Below are 16,640 nucleotides of genomic sequence, written 5' to 3' on the forward strand. Positions count from 1 at the left end.
CTTTCTGGATTGTTCAGGTTCGGAATTGGTTGCTGTCACTCTTCGGTTGGATCAGTGACTTTATGGTGATATCTTCAGCTTCTGGAAATGCAGTCCGCCTAATGAATATGCGACATTTCTAGTTTCCCCTGTTGGTGTGTGTGTGTGTGTGGCAGGAAAGCATCAGAGAGATCTAGTTTAACTTTAAACGTTTGGTTTTTCTGAGATATTATTTTATTAGAGTTTGACAGGAAGTGAAATTCTGTTTTGAAAAAGTCCAAACGGTAATGTTTTTCATATAAAAGTTTTTAGTTCTCAAAATAGTTCTTTTTAAAATTAAGCTCTGAAAAGAGTGTCTTTAAGCTTAAATGGTCATCAAAGAAGTCATTGTCTTTTATTTTTACCCTTCTCCTTGTCTTCAGGAGTTTGGTGAAAGATTGCTTAAGCAATGTCAGATAAATAATTTCCAAATGACTATAAATATTTCTGTATTCAAATAGCTTCTTATATTAGTAACAAGTTATAGCATCAAATGATCTTACTATGTTTGTATATAAAACATCTTATCATATTATTATATCTAGCAGTTATGTAAAGCCTTGCATTTAGATAGAACAAATTTGGAAATATCAGAAGAAACTTATCCTATCTTCAGCACTTGAGAGACAAAAAAGGTTTCCTCTTTAAGTGGAAACATAAGTTGGATGTAACCAATAGCTTTTGCAATACGTTTCCCATCATAAATGTTCTCCAGCTTTAAAGAATGAAGTCTTTAGTGTATTGACAAAATAAATCAATTTCAATAAGAATATTTCTCAAATTCTTTCTGTAGTTTTAAACTTATTTTTTGCTTTGAAAAGAAAAGAGGAGTTGGTATAGGCCCGCTTTATAGCAATTGAGCATCTATTAGATATTTGCAAAACACAATATATCTTTTAAACATAGCACTTAGAAAATAGTATAAAATTTAAGCAAGGTAAAGTATTAAATACAACGTTTTGAGTCTGTATAAACATTCTTAGGATAATAAACACTTTATGCATATAAAGCCTTGATTATCTTTTCTCATATTTGCTTGTCCTTGGGAGATAATGTAGGAACCTGTTGGAATTTCTTTAACTAGCTTTAACATTTTGCAACCTAACTAGCTAAACATAATTTGATGATGTTATATTTTTAAGCATCCTGGCTATAACATACTGTAGCTATATCTTAATATTCAGTAAAAGCACAGCCTTGCTTGTAATGAGCTAATAAAAATAAGTTATAATAATTTGAGATCATTTTTACATCAATATTGAGGTGTCTTACCTACAGCAGAGGCTTCACTAAGTATTTTGCTGCCTTAGGCAAACCGCAGATGGGCCCGCTGCCCTGGTTCATATGGTCTATCCTATCCCATTATATCTATGTGCCCGTATACCTGTGTTTTCATAGATCAATTAAATTTAATAGTTTGACAATATTTTTTATTATGAATAGTGATAATAAGTAGCTCATGTTTCTTCCCTCTCTTACATTCCTTTTTTTGTTCTTTCTCAGTATTTTACTTTTTGTTTCTTGAGGTTAGTGTTCGTAAAGACATTCATGTTTTTCACATTTGGTACAAATCTTCTCTCTGTCTACTCTTACCATCTTGATCCCCCTTGTGCTTCTCCTGTAGTAATTCCTGGTGAAACATGCTCTGATTTTTTTCTTAAATTAATACAAACAGTGTTATAGGTGTTGTACATAAAATTTGAGATATATCATAATTATATATAGTTGTTTTTACTCAGAATCAGATTCAGTATGTTCCCCCTACCTGCACTTCAATATCGGTTTCACCCTTCAAGAGGAAAGTGGTTCAATAGCAGAAGGTTTTTGCTTGGGTTAATGAATCATTTTCATTTGTGGCTTCAATAATTGAAGCAGCAAAAAATTATGCAGTGAGAGATCATTCCCAGTAAAACATGTCATTACATAAATATAGGCGACCTCTCATTGAACTGGAAGAAAACTCAACTATGCTGTGAAGTTTATTTTAGTGAAATGTTCAACATAATTTTTGAGAATGTGGCTTTCAAAAATGTGAGATGACCTTAAAGCAAACACAGCCCTCAGTCTCTCACCTCACCCTTGTATACTAATTTTGGGATCTCAGATGAATGAGAGGGGCTGAGAGTGAGAACGCATACTGTTGGAGGACTGAGGAGTACGAACATTATCAGACACCAGGAGGAAGGTCCTATGGTGAGGATAAAGAAGTAGTTGGGAGGAGGCCATGGGAAGTAACCCAGGGAGTTGTAGCTGTCGCACAACTGTTCCAGGAGGCACTCTAGACAGATGCATTCCACAGGGCCCTGGGCTGGAACCCGGAGTAGAGGGTGGGCCCGGGTTCCCCCCAAATCCTCGTAACTCCTGGTCAGACACAGGAGGAGTTGACCTGGCTGTGGGTTCACGAAAACTGGGCAAACTGAGGGCTGCCGTGAATCTCCGAGGCGAGCAAATCTGCCAATAAGTGCAAAACCCACCAAGGTAGAGGAGGAATTTGGTCACAGTATCCATTAAGTATCTACAGGTTTTTTAAAATATTTTTGGAAAAAGTTTGTTTTCATTCTCTCTCACCCACACTCTGTTTTCTATCATAAATAGGGCCGTACCAAATTCGTGGCCATAAAAAACGCATCACGGACCATGAAATCTGGTCTTCTGGGTGCTTTTACCCTACACTGTGCAGATTTCACAGGGGAGACCAGTGTTTCTCAAATTGGGGGTCCTGACCCAAAAGGGAGTTGCAGGAGGGTCACAAGGTTATTTTAGGGGGGTCGCAGTATTGCCATCCTTACTTCTGTGCTGTCTTCAGGCAGCTGGAGAGCAGCGGCTGTTAGCCAAGCACCCAGTTCTGAAGGCAGTGCCCTGCCAGCAGCAGTGCAGAAGTAAGGATGGCAATTCCATACCATGCCACCCTTACTTCTGTGCTGCTGCCTTCAAAGCTGGGCAGCCAGAGAGTGGTGACTGCTGACTGAGGGCCCACTTCTGCAGGCAGTAGCATAGAAGTAACGGTGGCAATACCATACCGTGCCATCCTTACTTCTGTGCTGCTTCTGGTGGTGGGTCTGCCTTCAGAGCTGGGCACCTGACCAGCAGCTGCGAATCTCCTGTGCCTAGCTCTGAAGGCAGCACTCCTGCGAGCACCAGCACAGAAGTAAGTGTAGCAGTACCGCAACCCCCTCCCCACAATAACCTTGTGACCCCCCCAAACTCCTTTTATGGGTCAGGACCCCTACAATTACAACACTGTGAAATTTCAGATTTAAATAAATGAAATCATGAAATTTACTATTTTTAAAATCCTATGACCATGAAATTGACCAAAAGGGACCGTGAATTTGATTGGGCCCTAATCCATAAAACATGGTAACATTCTCTGTAGAACCTAGGAAGTTCTTTAAATATATAAATGATTTTCATTCTAATACACATAGTGTCACTGTTACTCCAGGTAGTTCAGTATTGGCGCTGTGCTAATTTCTGAAGCACAGGCTGTAATGATGGTACAGTATTTATGGGAATTAGCATACTAGCTATTCTTTCTTGGATTAAGAGGAAGGTAGGCAAAACACCCCATGTCCTACGCCGGGGTATCTCTGAAGAAAAACATACTTTGAGCTTTTCTCAAGGAGCAGAGTTTGCTTGGTCCCTCAATAATAATGGCACTTTAACATAACTGCATTTAAGGCTCTAGCCCAGCAAAATGCTTAAGCATGTGATTAATTCTGAGCACTCAGGAAGCCCTATGAAGTTTATGGGACTGCTCATATGCTCAATGCACAGACAACAGCTACATAAACATCCATCTTTTTTTTTTTTAAGTGCTGTGCCTCTTTGGTGTTTTAAGTCTTGAAAACACTAGGTAGTTTGGCCAAACCTGTGTGGACAGGATTCAACCAGAGAATGCTATAGTCTTGTTTGGACTGATAATCATTCTACTTAGCAGATCCAGAAATGTTATCATCTGATGTACTTATATTAAAGAATATATCCATGATTATGTGAGGGGTGCATGGGGAGGATTGTTTCCCTTGACTAATGTGAGCTGCACCAGTGGTAGCAATGGAGGGAGTTTGTTGGCAGAAAAAATGGGCTACTTAGAGCAGAGATTGGGCTAGGCCATAATATTTCTCATGTCAGTTAATGCCCAGCTTATATGGTGAAAGAAAAATGTCTATATTATGAACCAGTACTAATGCAAAACTTTCAAATTTGACTGTAACATGGTGTAGTCCTTTTAGTACACTCAGGACCAAATTGAGTCCTCAAATGTGCGGGTCTAAATCCTGTTAAATAACCATACTTTATCATAGTCAGGTATTCAGATAACAGTATTTGTAAATCTCATAAACAGTGGTTTACAAAATTAGACCTTCTCTGGATATAGAATTTTCTAAAGTGATAACTCTTAAGGAGAGAGTTTGGAATCTGGAAAGGAAGCACTTAGGAAAAAATGAATATCAACTTGTAAAGGAAAATTTGTCTTTGGGCAAAATTATCCAACTGCAAAGGAGACTTGGCTATCAATACCTGTGAGCTGGAATTTCTGATTATTTCACTTTAGAATGCTGTCATGAGACGGGATGGGACAGGCTCAGTGAGCTCTGGGCCAATGAAAGCCGATGTGGTAATATTTTTACAATGATGCCTTAACAAATTTTCACTTTATTTTCTATAATCAAAGTCATGATACTTTGTGTTCACTTTTAGTAGTGTGGATGTAATAGGACTTAAGAGTTTTTTTGTTTCCAGAATTATCACTGCAGCCCATTATACTGTGTTTCTGTTGATACAGTACAAACCGTATAAAATTATATTTGCAGTATCAAGTTATGAGTTTTATTGAGTGCTTTTATATCAGAAGAACACATTGTAGTGTTAAGGACCCTGATATCCTCTTATTACTCAACAATTTTAATAAGTATATACTTTGTAAAATTGCTTTTGAAATATTGCACCTATAATTAACTAATTTAACTAGTATAAATCACTCAAATATACAGAAAGAAGAGAGTATAGGAATGGGTATTACTATTACATTGATTTAATTCTGATATTTGAAGAATGTTATTGCTTAGGCAACTTATGGGTTGTTGAAATATTGTGTAAAAAGATACTGCCATACTTTGAAATCTCTGTTGAATGATGACATTTAACTGTATTAGGGGAGTCAAGATTCTAATGGACTTGCTCTCATATATGCTATACTATTACTACCTTTTAAATGTTTCTGAAACTTAAGTTGTATTATGAGGGCTTTCCCCACTCCCAAAGGACTAAAGACAGGAGACACTGGATGTGGTTTAAGTAGGCTGCAACTTTTATTAACGCTCTGGGTTAGAAAAAAGCATACAGTTTAGGTAATTCCTTGACCATTTCAATATATACTTGGAGACAGGAGGGCTTCTATCAGCCCTCCCCCTTTCCCCATCCTGGTCCCCAGCCCATCCACTGCTGGGACCTTAACATATCTCCCCACTCAAATGAGGATTAAGATGGGCTATAAAAGAGGGGGGTTGGCTCCCTTCCATGCCATAGGAGCCCCAACCCCCTCCCCCATTTCTGCTCTTTTAATAAATTCCTCCTTTAAATGCTTTACCAATCCATTTATCTGATCACTGTACCCCGTCCCTATAAAGGATCTGTGCTAGACATCCACCCCAGGTCATCATAATGAGTTGACAACACAGCTTAATTCTCGTTCCATGTTCGTTGCCAATTAAGCTTCCCCTGGAACCTGAAAACCTCCCCCCCACACACACTTCACTTAGACCAATCTGGCAGTGAGAGGAAAAATTACTTCCTAGCCCCCCGAGAAGGGAGCAGCTAGCTTAATGCCTGCAGCAGATCCTGACAAAACCTGGTATTTCACTATTTCGTTCAGTGGGAGGGTGGATGCTGCTCAACCTGGTCCAGGTAAAAGCAGGCTTCTCCACTTCTGCCCAGCATGTATTTCTATAAACTTGCACACAATCATATAGCCAGCAACAGGGGGGAAGGAGCATTCCCAGAAGTACAGTTCACCTTGGGGTGGGAAGGTTCTGAGGGGAGTAGTGAGGGTATGTAACCAGGTGGCTTGCCCCTTAAGAGCTAGAACTAGCTCACCCTAAATACAGAGAGAGCCACTGCTGGTGCACAGCAGGATGATTGTCCTATAGAGGGTCTAGCCATCTGCAATGAAGTGTGCAAAGCACAGGAAACTGATAGAGTCTGCAGAGAGTAAGGAAAGTTCTTGAAGTAGGGACACATGGTGACACTGTGGTCAAGCAGTGGAGAGACAGGAAAGGCCCTAGGCAGGAAGGCCTGGGGAGAGGAAGAATTATGAATAGAGTTTACTGGGGGGAGGTTCAGTTTTGTTTAGAATTTATTTTATATTAATAAAACTAGTCCCCATGGAGGGGTATTTTTGACCAAGCATAAGACTGATGTGAAGTTGATTTGAACAGTCCAAGGTAGGGTGACCAGACAGCAAGTGTGAAAAATCGGGACAGGGTCGAGGGTAATAGGAGCCTATGTAAGAAGAAGACCCCAAAATCGAGACTGTCCCTATAAAATCGGGACATCTGGTCACCCTAATCCAAGGGGAAACAGAGGCAGGATGACCCTAGGCCATGAGGGGGCACACAGGAGGCAGCCAGCGTGGTGGCAGTCAGATTTTTTTAGAAAATCAGTACTCTTTCTTGCTTGCTTGCTTTCTTATTGACCAAATAATTGACCCTGGGTTTCAGAAACCTTTCCAGTGAAAATGTAATCAAAATTGATGTGTCTTCACAAAATGTGTTGGCTTGAATGAAACAGCATATTTCAATGAGAGAATTTTTATTGAAAATGTTCCAGTCATCTCTAGTCTATGAATCTCCCTTCTCATCCTTCAGAATCTGGCTTTTCTGGGTAGTATGCTGCTAACTTCTCTATCTTAAAACATGCTTGTGGCATCCACAGAAGTGCTTGGTTAACACAATCCTAAATCTGCTCCTGAAGAAGGATCCCGTGCATTACATTTCAGTGATATTCCCATAGCACTCCTGAATCGTACGTACTCACAGTTTCTGAGCTCATTGCCCACTTAATAAATGGATCAGTTGTTATGTAAGATAACAGTACCAGGAAAACAAATCTCCCAGTGAGAATAATGCCATGATAACTCCATTTCCAAACAGCTGTCAGTGCATGAGTTTTGCACTTATTATCTGGATGTCCGTAGCTCAAAAGCCCTGTGAAGGAAACTATGACTCACCTAAAATATGTTGTTTTGTTTTGCAGGAGAAAGCCCAACATTTACAGAAGGCTTTTGCTTCCCAAGCAGATAAATCCACACAGACTGAACTTGTAGCCCATGATGTAAGTAGCTGTATTAAACAGTATTTTTATCTTCTTTATTGTATTCAGACTTTGCACTAGCAGAGGTAAACAGGCTGGTCAATGTCCATGCATTAATTTAATAGGATTTAGTGGAACACCATTCCTTTTTTGCTCCTAAGTGATTCTCAAATGCCTTCTGCAACAGAAAAAGATAATTACAGCTACCTGACAACACCCCAATATCATGTTAATTGCTTATTTTACCAACAGCTCCAATATACTTCTATTAGTATGGGCACGGACACGTCTAGGATGATACATATTAGTACAATGTGAAATCTTTAGGTATATTTTTTAAAAAGGCATTTGTGCACTTATTAACAATGAAGTTATGTTTGCAATCATAGAGTAAGCAAGTAACTTTTGCATTCTGGTATGTGACAAAAGGCACACAACTTTGCAAAGAACTCGATATTGATATTTTAATTGTTGGGCATCAGCAGGAAATGCTGCAAGTAATTTAATTGAAAATTAGAATTTTCTTCCTGGTGTGAAAATAGCATCTTTATGCTCTGTGAAATGGTTTAAACTACAAACATGATTATAAAATGTGAGCGTCACTGGTGGAATATGGAGACACAGTAGTTTGGTTGTGCGTTGGAATTTTTTTATGCCTTGAACAATTATTGGTAAAGAGTGTTTGGTAGTTAAACCTCAAACATAGCATAGGTACATCCATACAAGCAGCTTCCTGCCATACTTACGGCATATGACACCCTTTGGCGGCAAGGCGCTGATTCTGGGGTGAGGTGCATGCATGTGGATTTTCAAGCCTGTGCAGAGCCTCATTGAGTTTATTGGTGTTCCATGCAGGCTCAGGGGTCTGCCTGTGCACATCTTATTGCAGTATTGGGGCCTGAGTGTTTTCTCTTACACATCTAGGGTCACCTATCCTTGTGAATGTCAAACATGCATACTTCAGTTACAAAACTCTGTTCTTATTTAAATCACATTTAATACCATGACTTCAATTCCATGAAACTGCAGTAATTTTAAATGTGTATTGAGAGGTACAGTTACCCAGAGAGAAACAATTTGAAGTTTGTCAGGCAAAAAAAAAAATGTTTTATACATAAAACCATTAGCACAGCCCCCAATTCAGAAAAGCATTCCTATTCAAGAAAACATTAAATGTATGTGTCCAACTTTAAGCAATGGGATTTAATCATGTGCTTAAAAATAAGCACATTCCTTAAGTGCCTGAATAAGCGTGGATTTAAGCACGTGCGTCAATGCTTTCCTGAATCACGGCCACGAACCGTGACCTTCTCGTTGAGTGTTAAGAAACTGTGTTGTATAAGAAAAATGTTGGTCATGATTTATTATGCTTGCACTCTAGAACTCAGGTTGTATAAGCTTTTTTTTAAAAAAAATCATGTTACTTTTTTTTTAATTGTCATTTTTCTGCTCCTTGCTTTTCTCTGCCCTGATCTCTCTTTGTGAATTGGTAACAATATCTGTGCCACCATATTCTGCTGCATAATTGTGAAATGATGAGAAAATCCATGGGAAATGGATTGAAACCTGGTAACTGCTTCAGTACTTTGGGATTACAACAAATGCATTCAGCAAGGGGATTTTCATATGGTCAGAGTACTGGTACACTGCACATTTTGCTACGGTTTGTTGGAGAAAATTAACTATCAGCCACAAAAAGTGACTCTATCAAGTATCTTAGAATTCAAATTTGTGCATGCTTTCCATTGAATAATATTATTTTAAATTGCTATGAATTGATGTTGAGACAAACTATACGTAATATCCGAAATCTCAGGCTAGAGTGATCGATCTTGGTGTCTGACAGGATTTTTCTACCAGAAGAGCCTGTTCTTTCATGTTTTACCAGATGCTGAAAACCTTTGCAAAGCTGTTTGTCTCTCCCATTTTTAAATTGAATTGCCCTATCAGTAAAACTGGAAACTTCTTTGTCCCTTTAATTTCTTGTCAGGGAGTTAAATGCTAACAAAAGCTAGGACCTTTTGGGATCCCAAGAGAAATTGTTTCAGAGTAGCAGCCGTGTTAGTCTGTATTCGCAAAAAGAAAAGGAGTACTTGTGGCACCTTAGAGACTAACAAATTTATTTGAGCATAAGCTTTCATGAGCTACAACTCTCTTCATCGGAAATTGTTGAGATTCTAGAGAAAATGCATTTTAAAAGGAAAAATAAAAGTACTGAAGCTACCATAGTGACAGCTGATTTTCCACTATTTGCCGTGTTTACTTCATGAATTATGGTGTCTTGTATATAGAAGATGACACTATCTCGGGAAGGAGATGCTTATCTTTAAGGACTTGAGCTGCAAGTTAAGGAGTGCCCATAACGCCCATGAAAGATAACACCTCAGCACTATGCCACATCTCTCACGTTCAGACCACCTTGTGCCCAATCACATTCCACTTGATACAATTAGTATTAATTTTAATCAAATAAGTTTTCACATTGTGTTTTCAATATAGGGTGTACTTGTCATGGGAGGAGTTATCAGAATTTGAAGGAAATCATTTTTTCATCTCCTGTAAATACATGTAAAGGGACGTAAATTAAACTAATAATGAACTAGCACGAACTACTGTATCTCCAGGATTCAAGCCCTTAAGCAGAGGCTGAGCTTATTGGCAGTGATGTACTCTGCCTGTGAGAGCAGTAAACTAGTGACATAGACATAACTTTCTTCCCCTTCCACACCTCTTCATCTACAATGAGTCAACTGTGGGACAAGATCAACTAAATTCTTAATAAGGGACATCAAGTGAACTCATAATTTTTGGGAAAACATATTTATTAGTAATTAAACAGTATTTACAAAAATTAAATAGGGATAAGCTGGATATAAAATACTTTATTGATTGGTCCATGGATCATAAGACTGTGTATACTGCAGAATACTTTAAGAATTGTAAGGTGGTCACATCAATAGTCACGTTTTTTGAGCAGTGAGTAAACAGTAAATCCAGGATTATCTCTCTCTCTTTTATTTATTTATTTATTTATTTATTTATTTAAAACAGTTGTCTCTCAAATAATATTGTGCCAACAAATTTTCAAGTTTCCCCAATGGTACATCCCTACTGCGCTGGGGTTGGCATCATCATCGTGTTTTCTCACATAACTTAATGTGACATGTTAACATCAACCGATGTGGAATTTTCTGATATGACACTACATAGCTGTCTGGATCAATTTATCTTATACAGAATAGTTGGAGAAACTGTAATAAAGAGAACAAGATCATGGAGGAAAAGTGAAATACTGTTTCTCTTTGCATGAGTAAATGATGGCCATACTGATCTTGACTGAAGTAAAGTTAGAGCCAAGCCATGAGGGGTGGGGGAGAGAATATGCAAATAAATAACTCTCTTCTTTTTACAGTGTTATATTTTATGTATATTCTTTTTATGGAATATTTTTCATTCACTTATTAGCTTTTGTTCCCTGTCTTACAAAGGATGCTTATTACAGGTAATAGTAGGTTGAGTCTTGTTCTCATTGAAGTCATTTGCAATTATACTCAAATTCTTTTGTTTTTGTATGAGGTTTTATTGAGAAGAATATATTCCCATTTAAGTGTCCCTGTATATCTATTTATATGTATCTGGGTATGCATTTGTGTATTCTGTTTGGATGTATATACAATAAAGTATGTGTGGGGGTGCACTATTTATGAAAACTGGGGAAAAAATACAAAACTCTTTGCTGCAAATGTAACATTAAAATTCTGTGTTTAAACACACAGGTCAGAGAATGCAAAAAGTTAGGATTCTCACAATAACATTAATTCACCCCTACTGTAAATATTTTATGGTGCATTTGTAGCCTACATCTAATAGTCTAATTAGTAACTGAAAGTATTATAAGGGCAGTCTACATGAATCGTTGCTATAAAAACTTGACACACAAAATCACAAAAGGCAGGCAATTAAGAAATCAATATTCTAGTAACATTAACTCACCCATTCTGTACATGTATAATATTGTCAACATGCACCATTTTCGCAGGGATGATGAGTTAGGGTTACCCTGAAGACCTTAACTTTTGCATTCTCTGACATTTTTCTCTTCAAACACAAATGTATTGTTGCATTAGCATTTTATTTGGAAAAAAAACTATTTTACATATGCTTTTTAAAAAGCAAAATGTATTAGTACTAAGTTCTCTCTCACTCTCTAGCTTATAATTAATGGAACCTTGCTCTATTGGCAGCAAATCGCTAAAACATTCTAAAACCCTAATAATTTCTTAAAGTAGTCTTTTTGAATACAGAATATATTATGATATGGTATGATGTAGAGGTTTTATTTGCACTCTTCTTGGATGACCTGTGTAACTCATTAATGGCTTTATACTAATGCTAATAAAACCTCTTTATGCCACCAGATAACTCAGTGTACAATATATATGCAAACACAAGACTGTAGCGTATATCTGACTGTATTCAGAGTAGCAGCCGTGTTAGTTTGTATTCGCAAAAAGAAAAGGAGTACTTGTGGCACCTTAGAGACTAACAAATTTATTTGAGCATAAGCATGCATCCGATGAAGTGAGCTGTAGCTCACGAAAGCTTATGCTCAAATAAATTTGTTATTCTCTAAGGTGCCACAAGTACTCCTTTTCTTTTTATCTGACTGTAGGTACTATAAAGGTTTCTAAAATGGTATTTTGTTTTTTAAGGTCCACTATCTTATGAGTTACCATAGCTAAAAACTTGAGATTGGCTTGGGCTGCAAACTTTGGTTCCATATACTGAAGGCCCCAGAGTACGTGGATATGGGTATCTGAATCAGTTTTGGGTCATGGTCTATGTCTATTAGAAACAATGGTTCTGCCCCGCTGAAGATCTGTGGGGTATCTACAGTGGTTAAAAGGTACTGTTTCCTACCTTGAGCTTTGCTGAGATATAGGAGTGTTCCAAAGTCTCTTGAAATCAGTGGGGTTGTTCTGTTTTGAATTCAGTGAGTCCTGGATCTAGCCATATAGTACCTTACCTATTACCTCAGTTGTCCAGGACAGAATATTACCTGTCCTGCAATTGAGGACATTGACTTTTTTTTGGGGTGGGTATGGCAGGAGGGTGGGAAGGAATGGAACAAATTCAGAATATAAGAAGCAACCCCTAAGAAGAAGGATAAGCGAGTACAGAGTTGCATGTAAGGTGGCTAAATGAGATTAATTTAGTTAATCTTTTTTGTCTGCAATGTGTAGCATAATTATAGTTAGAGTCTGACCATCTAAAATGACCAGCAGTCCTGCTTCCTTTGAAGATAACACATGCGAGAATCATGGTTTGGTGATCCTCTGTTACTTGTAGACTGTTGGGGAACATATGTTCTATCCCTTTTCCTTTTCTCCTGTTCAGTTCTCCAGGAATTTACACAGATGTTTCCATTTAGAAAGGCAGTAACAGTGTATAAAATACAAGGACGATGGCAGATCTGTGAACTGAAAGGAATGATGACAGTGTTCCTCCTGATTTTTTTTAAGCTGTGGTGCCAAATGCTTAGTCCAACTTCCATATCAATAAAATGGTGCAGTTCATCTGGAAAAAAAATCTGTCTTTCATGATGAGGTACAGTAGCACTGCCCTTGTTTGCTCACAATGACCGCTTTACTACCTCCCTAAATTGGAAGTGAAATACTATTGTGTGTGTGTGTGAGAGAGAGAGAGAGAGGGCACTCGCATGTAATTAAAGAAAACAGGCTGGCATATAAAGGTTTAAAAGGTTGCACACTTTCATTGACAAGACCTCAAACATCGGTTAGTGCAAAATTTGTTCTGCTTTATAAGGCATGTAGTGAGAATCATTTAAAAACAAATTCAGAATCTCTCAGAAAGGTTTGTCAGCACCACAGATTTTGTGACGTGGGAAAATGCTAAATAAATGATGAATATGTCTTAAATAATCAATGCCCAGTGAACCTCCTTCACCTTCCTTTGACTGCACAGGCTTATTTTATTGTGAGTTCAAAGAATAATTTATGTCTCAGTTGGGTTATTAAAACAGGATGGAAGATTAACAGATATAGTCAAGTAGCAATACAGCCAATTACAAGATTACATTCAGTTGTAGGGCAGATTCTTCTGATTATGTCCACTATATAAATAGGTTCTTCAAAACCATATATACACATCCTGTAAATATTTTATAACCCCTGGCACTGAAAATACCACCTTGATGAAAATATATTTGAATGAAGAAACAAACCATCATAGAGAAGCTCTCAGCCTCTATTGCTAAAGGAATTAAGACAGTAATACTACTTGGCTTTTGGATTGAGTGGTCAAGTACTTTATTTTATTCTATTTGAAATAACAGTCCCTAAGAGCAGGTGTGATTATCCCTCTTTTGTCTTTACCTGTATGTACCCTAAACTGATGTTGATTGTGCACCACATAACTCTAAACTGTTTTTTTTCCAATTATTTTTATATTATTTTAGTGAAGGTAAAATTAATTATGGGCTTGATCCAAGCCCAATAAAGTCATTTACTCCTCTGAGCTTTGGATTTGGCCCTATGCTTCCATTAATGGTGATATTAAACCAGGATGATTTTAATGAAGGTGCTCTCTATTTATTATTGCCAGTGTGCTTCAATATGTGCTTTGTACAGTTAGCTATAAATGAGTTGTTGTTTTACCTTTTGACAAATACCAGCATTGTGTGTGCACATCAACTCTATGGATTCTGTGTCTCTACTGTAGTTTCTTTTATCGAGGACTATATTGTTCCCTCCCAAAGACATAATCACTGGGCGTGGGATCGGTTTCCAAGCAAAACTCTGAAATTCACCTGAAGGGAGTGTCCTGCAGTTCTTGCCCTCTGGGAGGAAGAGTTTGCGGGTGCAGGGAGGTATGAGTTATACAGAGTGTTAGTTCTGAAGCCTATATATCCTGATGATGTGTGAGGAAAGAAAGATCCAGTTCCACAGAATGTCGACTCTTCCATGTAGTAGTAATGTGTTTAATAATGTGTTTAGTAATTTAGTAATGTGTTACAGCTACATCAGGATTTGTGATTGAGATAGAAGATTTAGAGCAAAACAAAAATTAGTTATAGATAATGTTTTAGACAATTATAGAATAAGAAAAGTGTTTTCAGAATAGATGTGCAGAAATGCATGCAAACTTTTGCACATGCCCAAGCTGTATATGTAAAATGTCTAATGCTTGAAAAATATAATTTCCAATATTTACACATCTCATCCACACATTTCACACAGATTATGATGGCCTATATGACACAGGCTTTCAATGGAAACATTACATGACACAGTTTTCTGAATTAAAATGTAAATAATACCACACCCGGGGATCCCTATCACCCTTATGAACCCCAGTGTTCTCTGCCAGTTACGATCCAAAGGTCCTTGGGTCACGCATACCACAGTGCATGGAAAGTTACTGTATATCATGTGATGCATGTTGTGCACTGTTGCATTTGCATATGCTTTTTTTTAAATTGGGCATATACATGTAGGGTGAAATTTTCAAAAACACTCAGTCTTGATCTGCCTCTTCCTATGTTGATGTCAATGGGACTTTTATTATTGGCTTCACCAGAATTAGGGCTATACTGAGCACTTCATAAAATCACACTTCTGGATGCTATGAGTTGAAACAAATAGAGCAGTCTCCACTTCTGGATGCTGTATGTTTGTGACTTAGGTCTGCATTGTGGGATTTGTTCTCATTTGCTATTTTAAAAATATAAATATGCAGGTTTGGGAGGTTTCCCCTCACCCCCTTTATACAAGTCCCAATGAAATGAAAAAGCTTTGTGGAAAGATCAGTTGACACAATTTTTTTGATATTTAAAGAAATTAAAGTAATGTTTAACTGAACTATATTAACAGCAAATATATGTGGAAGCTACTTTTTTTAAATAAACGTACACAGTGAAACTGTACTTATTATGTATACTGGTGCCCGATCCTGCAACTGGTAGCAAGGAAAACGTCTATTAATCTGTAAGCTAATAAATGGCTTTCATATAGAAACCAAAACCAAGATGGTAAATAGTTGTATTGTGGCTTACCTAAGGGCAATTTGGCATGTCTGTTTAATGGGTTTTAGTTCTACTTTGACTGTTTTATACATCTGTAGCTCTCGAAGATTGTCCCCTGGAGGTTTAAGTGAAAATCTGGAGCTTTTAATGTAACTTTTAATGCATTTTAATCTTTTATTCAGAGCTTTTAATAATTTACATGGTGGCCAGATCATTGTGATGCCATGATTCTACTGGGAGCACTGGGAAGGTTGTGTTTTAAGTGCAAACCTACTGTAGCTAACTTGACTTTTCTCAGTGCAATATTGACCACTTTTCCTGAGTTAGTTTTGTTTATTGTGAAAATATATGCATTTGTAAGACTGTACATCTCTTGCTGTCTCTCTTCTCTGGTATTTCCCTCTCTATGATTTTGGCAAATAAGTTGGTGGGATTTTGCTTAATAAACAAAGTGTATTAAAATGAGTAACATTCCTGATACTGCACTTACTGAAGGTGTAAAATGGTGTTAGAGATAAGTGTATAGACAGGTATTCTTAAACCTGTGGGCCAGATCTTTAGTTGAACTTGAGCCACACAGATTTATACAAGTAGAGAATGTAGCGAAATAGATTTAACTGCACATTGCAGACTTGCTAAATTACAAAGGTGTAGGTTTGTTTTTTTGTTTTTAAATCTTTAATTATATGTATTTAGCATCATCATGTTACAAATTTGTGAGTGCTGTTTTTTTTCTCTTAAATTCTAAGAATGTAGCTTAATAACTGTAATTTTTAAAAGGCCTTATGATGTATTTCTCCAGCACTTGGCATCATACAGTCATTTTGGTCTCTCAAAACTTACTCGAGATTGAGTTGCTATTTGTTATGATATACCTTAATTTCAAAAGGAAACACTTCCCAGCTCACTTCCTCACAGTTAACGCACTCAAACATTGGACTTAAATACCAGTATCTGATGTGGATTACATTAGACATTTTAAAACAGGAATAACTCACTTGATAACCCCATTTGTTAAGAAGGACTGAACTAAGATTCACTCATTATTTTAAATCTTTTCATGCTGCTGTTTCATATCCGGAGACATGAGCCTTGGTCTGTCTCCATAGCTAGCCCATCCTTGCCATCCATAATTCAGCACTGTTTGCCATCCCCGCTGCCTGAGGGAAACCAGGTAATGGAAAAGAAAGGAGGTTTCAAGACTGGATCATAATGAGTAGGAATTCATTAAGAGAAATCATGCCAAGATCTAATCAGAAGAACA

General features: G+C 37.5%; 1 protein-coding gene across 8 annotated transcripts in view; it reads left to right on the forward strand.

The window, feature by feature from the left end:
- The window catches only part of CCSER1 (coiled-coil serine rich protein 1), a 1,112,896-nt gene that overhangs the window by 697,606 nt on the left and 398,650 nt on the right, over positions 1 to 16,640 (forward strand). For 7 of the 8 annotated variants that reach the window (XR_005292660.2, XM_043512606.1, XM_038400041.2 and 4 more), the window contains one exon: positions 7,276 to 7,353. Coding sequence is in view for 7 of the 8 variants with exons in the window: in XM_043512606.1 (XP_043368541.1) it covers positions 7,276 to 7,353 (78 nt within the window). In the remaining variant the exon portion in view is untranslated. Of the gene's footprint in view, positions 1 to 7,275; positions 7,354 to 9,623; positions 11,783 to 16,640 lie in introns of those variants that run through there. The other variant, XM_043512609.1, reaches the window with a different exon arrangement.

The sequence above is a fragment of the Dermochelys coriacea genome, chromosome 4, assembly GCF_009764565.3.
Source record: "Dermochelys coriacea isolate rDerCor1 chromosome 4, rDerCor1.pri.v4, whole genome shotgun sequence".
Classification (NCBI taxonomy): Eukaryota; Metazoa; Chordata; order Testudines; family Dermochelyidae; genus Dermochelys; species Dermochelys coriacea.